The 1,878-nt window shown below is 59.6% G+C and overlaps 1 protein-coding gene across 1 annotated transcript; it reads right to left on the reverse strand.

The window, feature by feature from the left end:
• Positions 1-273: 273 nt before the first annotated feature.
• LOC138267048 (putative protein FAM47C) lies at positions 274-1,284 on the reverse strand. The gene has a single exon (XM_069215896.1). It carries the CDS (start codon positions 1,282-1,284, stop codon positions 274-276), a length of 1,011 nt encoding a protein of 336 aa, XP_069071997.1.
• Between the last annotated feature and the right edge of the window lie 594 nt (positions 1,285-1,878).

Below are 1,878 nucleotides of genomic sequence, written 5' to 3' on the forward strand. Positions count from 1 at the left end.
GATGCTGGTTTGTGGAGGACTGGCATGTGCCAGTGAGAAGCTGGCTTGTGGCATGGCTGGCATGTGCCAGGGAGATGCTGGTTTGTGGAGGGCTGGCATGTGCCAGGGAGACGATGGTTTGTGGAGGACTGGCATGTGCCAGGGAGACGCTGGTTTGTGGAGGGCTGGCATGTGCCAGGGAGATGCTGGTTTGTGGAGGACTGGCATGTGCCAGGGAGATGCTGGTTTGTGGAGGACTGGCATGTGCCAGGGAGATGCTGGTTTGTGTCAGGGCTAGCATGTGTCAGGGAGACGCTGGTTTGTGGAGGACTGGCATGTGCCAGGGAGACGCTGGTTTGTGGAGGACTGGCATGTTCCAGGGAGACGCTGGTTTGTGGAGGGCTGGCATGTGCCAGGGAGATGCTGGTTTGTGGAGGACTGGCATGTGCCAGGGAGACGCTGGTTTGTGGAGGACTGGCATGTGCCAGGGAGACGCTGGTTTGTGGAGGGCTGGCATGTGCCAGGGAGATGCTGGTTTGTGGAAGACTGGCATGTGCCAGGGAGACGCTGGTTTGTGGAGGACTGGCATGTGCCAGGGAGATGCTGGTTTGTGTCAGGGCTAGCATGTGCCAGTGAGATGCTGGTTTGTGGAGGACTGGCATGTGCCAGGGAGACGCTGGTTTGTGGAGGGCTGGCATGTGCCAGGGAGATGCTGGTTTGTGGATGGCTGGCATGTGCCAGTGAGAAGCTGGCTTGTGGAGGGCTGGCATGTGCCAGGGAGATGCTGGTTTGTGGAGGACTGGCATGTGCCAGGGAGATGCTGGTTTGTGGAGGGCTGGCATGTGCCAGGGAGACGCTGGTTTGTGGAGGACTGGCATGTGCCAGGGAGATGCTGGTTTGTGGAGGGCTGGCATGTGCCAGGGAGATGCTGGTTTGTGGAGGGCTGGCATGTGCCAGGGAGACGCTGGTTTGTGGAGGACTGGCATGTGCCAGGGAGACACTGGTTTGTGTCAGGGCTAGCATGTGCCAGTGATAAGCCGGCTTGTGGCCTGGCTGGCATGTGCCAGGGAGATGCTGGTTTGTGGAGGACTGGCATGTGCCAGTGAGAAGCTGGTTTGTGTCAGGGCTGGCATGTGCCAGGGAGATGCTGGTTTGTGGAGGACTGGCATGTGCCAGGGAGACGCTGGTTTGTGGAGGGCTGGCATGTGCCAGGGAGATGCTGGTTTGTGGAGGACTGGCATGTGCCAGGGAGATGCTGGTTTGTGGAGGACTGGCATGTGCCAGTGAGAAGCTGGCTTGTGGCATGGCTGGCATGTGCCAGGGAGACGCTGGTTTGTGGAGGGCTGGCATGTGCCAGGGAGACGCTGGTTTGTGGAGGACTGGCATGTGCCAGGGAGACGCTGGTTTGTGGAGGGCTGGCATGTGCCAGGGAGATGCTGGTTTGTGGAGGACTGGCATGTGCCAGAGAGATGCTGGTTTGTGGAGGACTGGCATGTGCGAGGGAGATGCTGGTTTGTGTCAGGGCTAGCATGTGTCAGGGAGACGCTGGTTTGTGGAGGACTGGCATGTGCCAGGGAGACGCTGGTTTGTGGAGGACTGGCATGTTCCAGGGAGACGCTGGTTTGTGGAGGGCTGGCATGTGCCAGGGAGATGCTGGTTTGTGGAGGACTGGCATGTGCCAGGGAGACGCTGGTTTGTGGAGGACTGGCATGTGCCAGGGAGACGCTGGTTTGTGGAGGGCTGGCATGTGCCAGGGAGATGCTGGTTTGTGGAGGACTGGCATGTGCCAGGGAGACGCTGGTTTGTGGAGGACTGGCATGTGCCAGGGAGATGCTGGTTTGTGTCATGGCTAGCATGTGCCAGTGAGATGCTGGTTTGTGGAGGACTGGCATGTGCCAG

Source organism: Pleurodeles waltl, chromosome 12 (assembly GCF_031143425.1).
Source record: "Pleurodeles waltl isolate 20211129_DDA chromosome 12, aPleWal1.hap1.20221129, whole genome shotgun sequence".
Taxonomy (NCBI): domain Eukaryota; kingdom Metazoa; phylum Chordata; class Amphibia; order Caudata; family Salamandridae; genus Pleurodeles; species Pleurodeles waltl.

Excerpts from the sequence above, each read along its gene's own strand:
- LOC138267048 (XM_069215896.1), bottom strand. The coding sequence starts at position 1,284 with ATGCCACAAGCCAGCTTCTCACTGGCACATGCCAGTCCTCCACAAACC.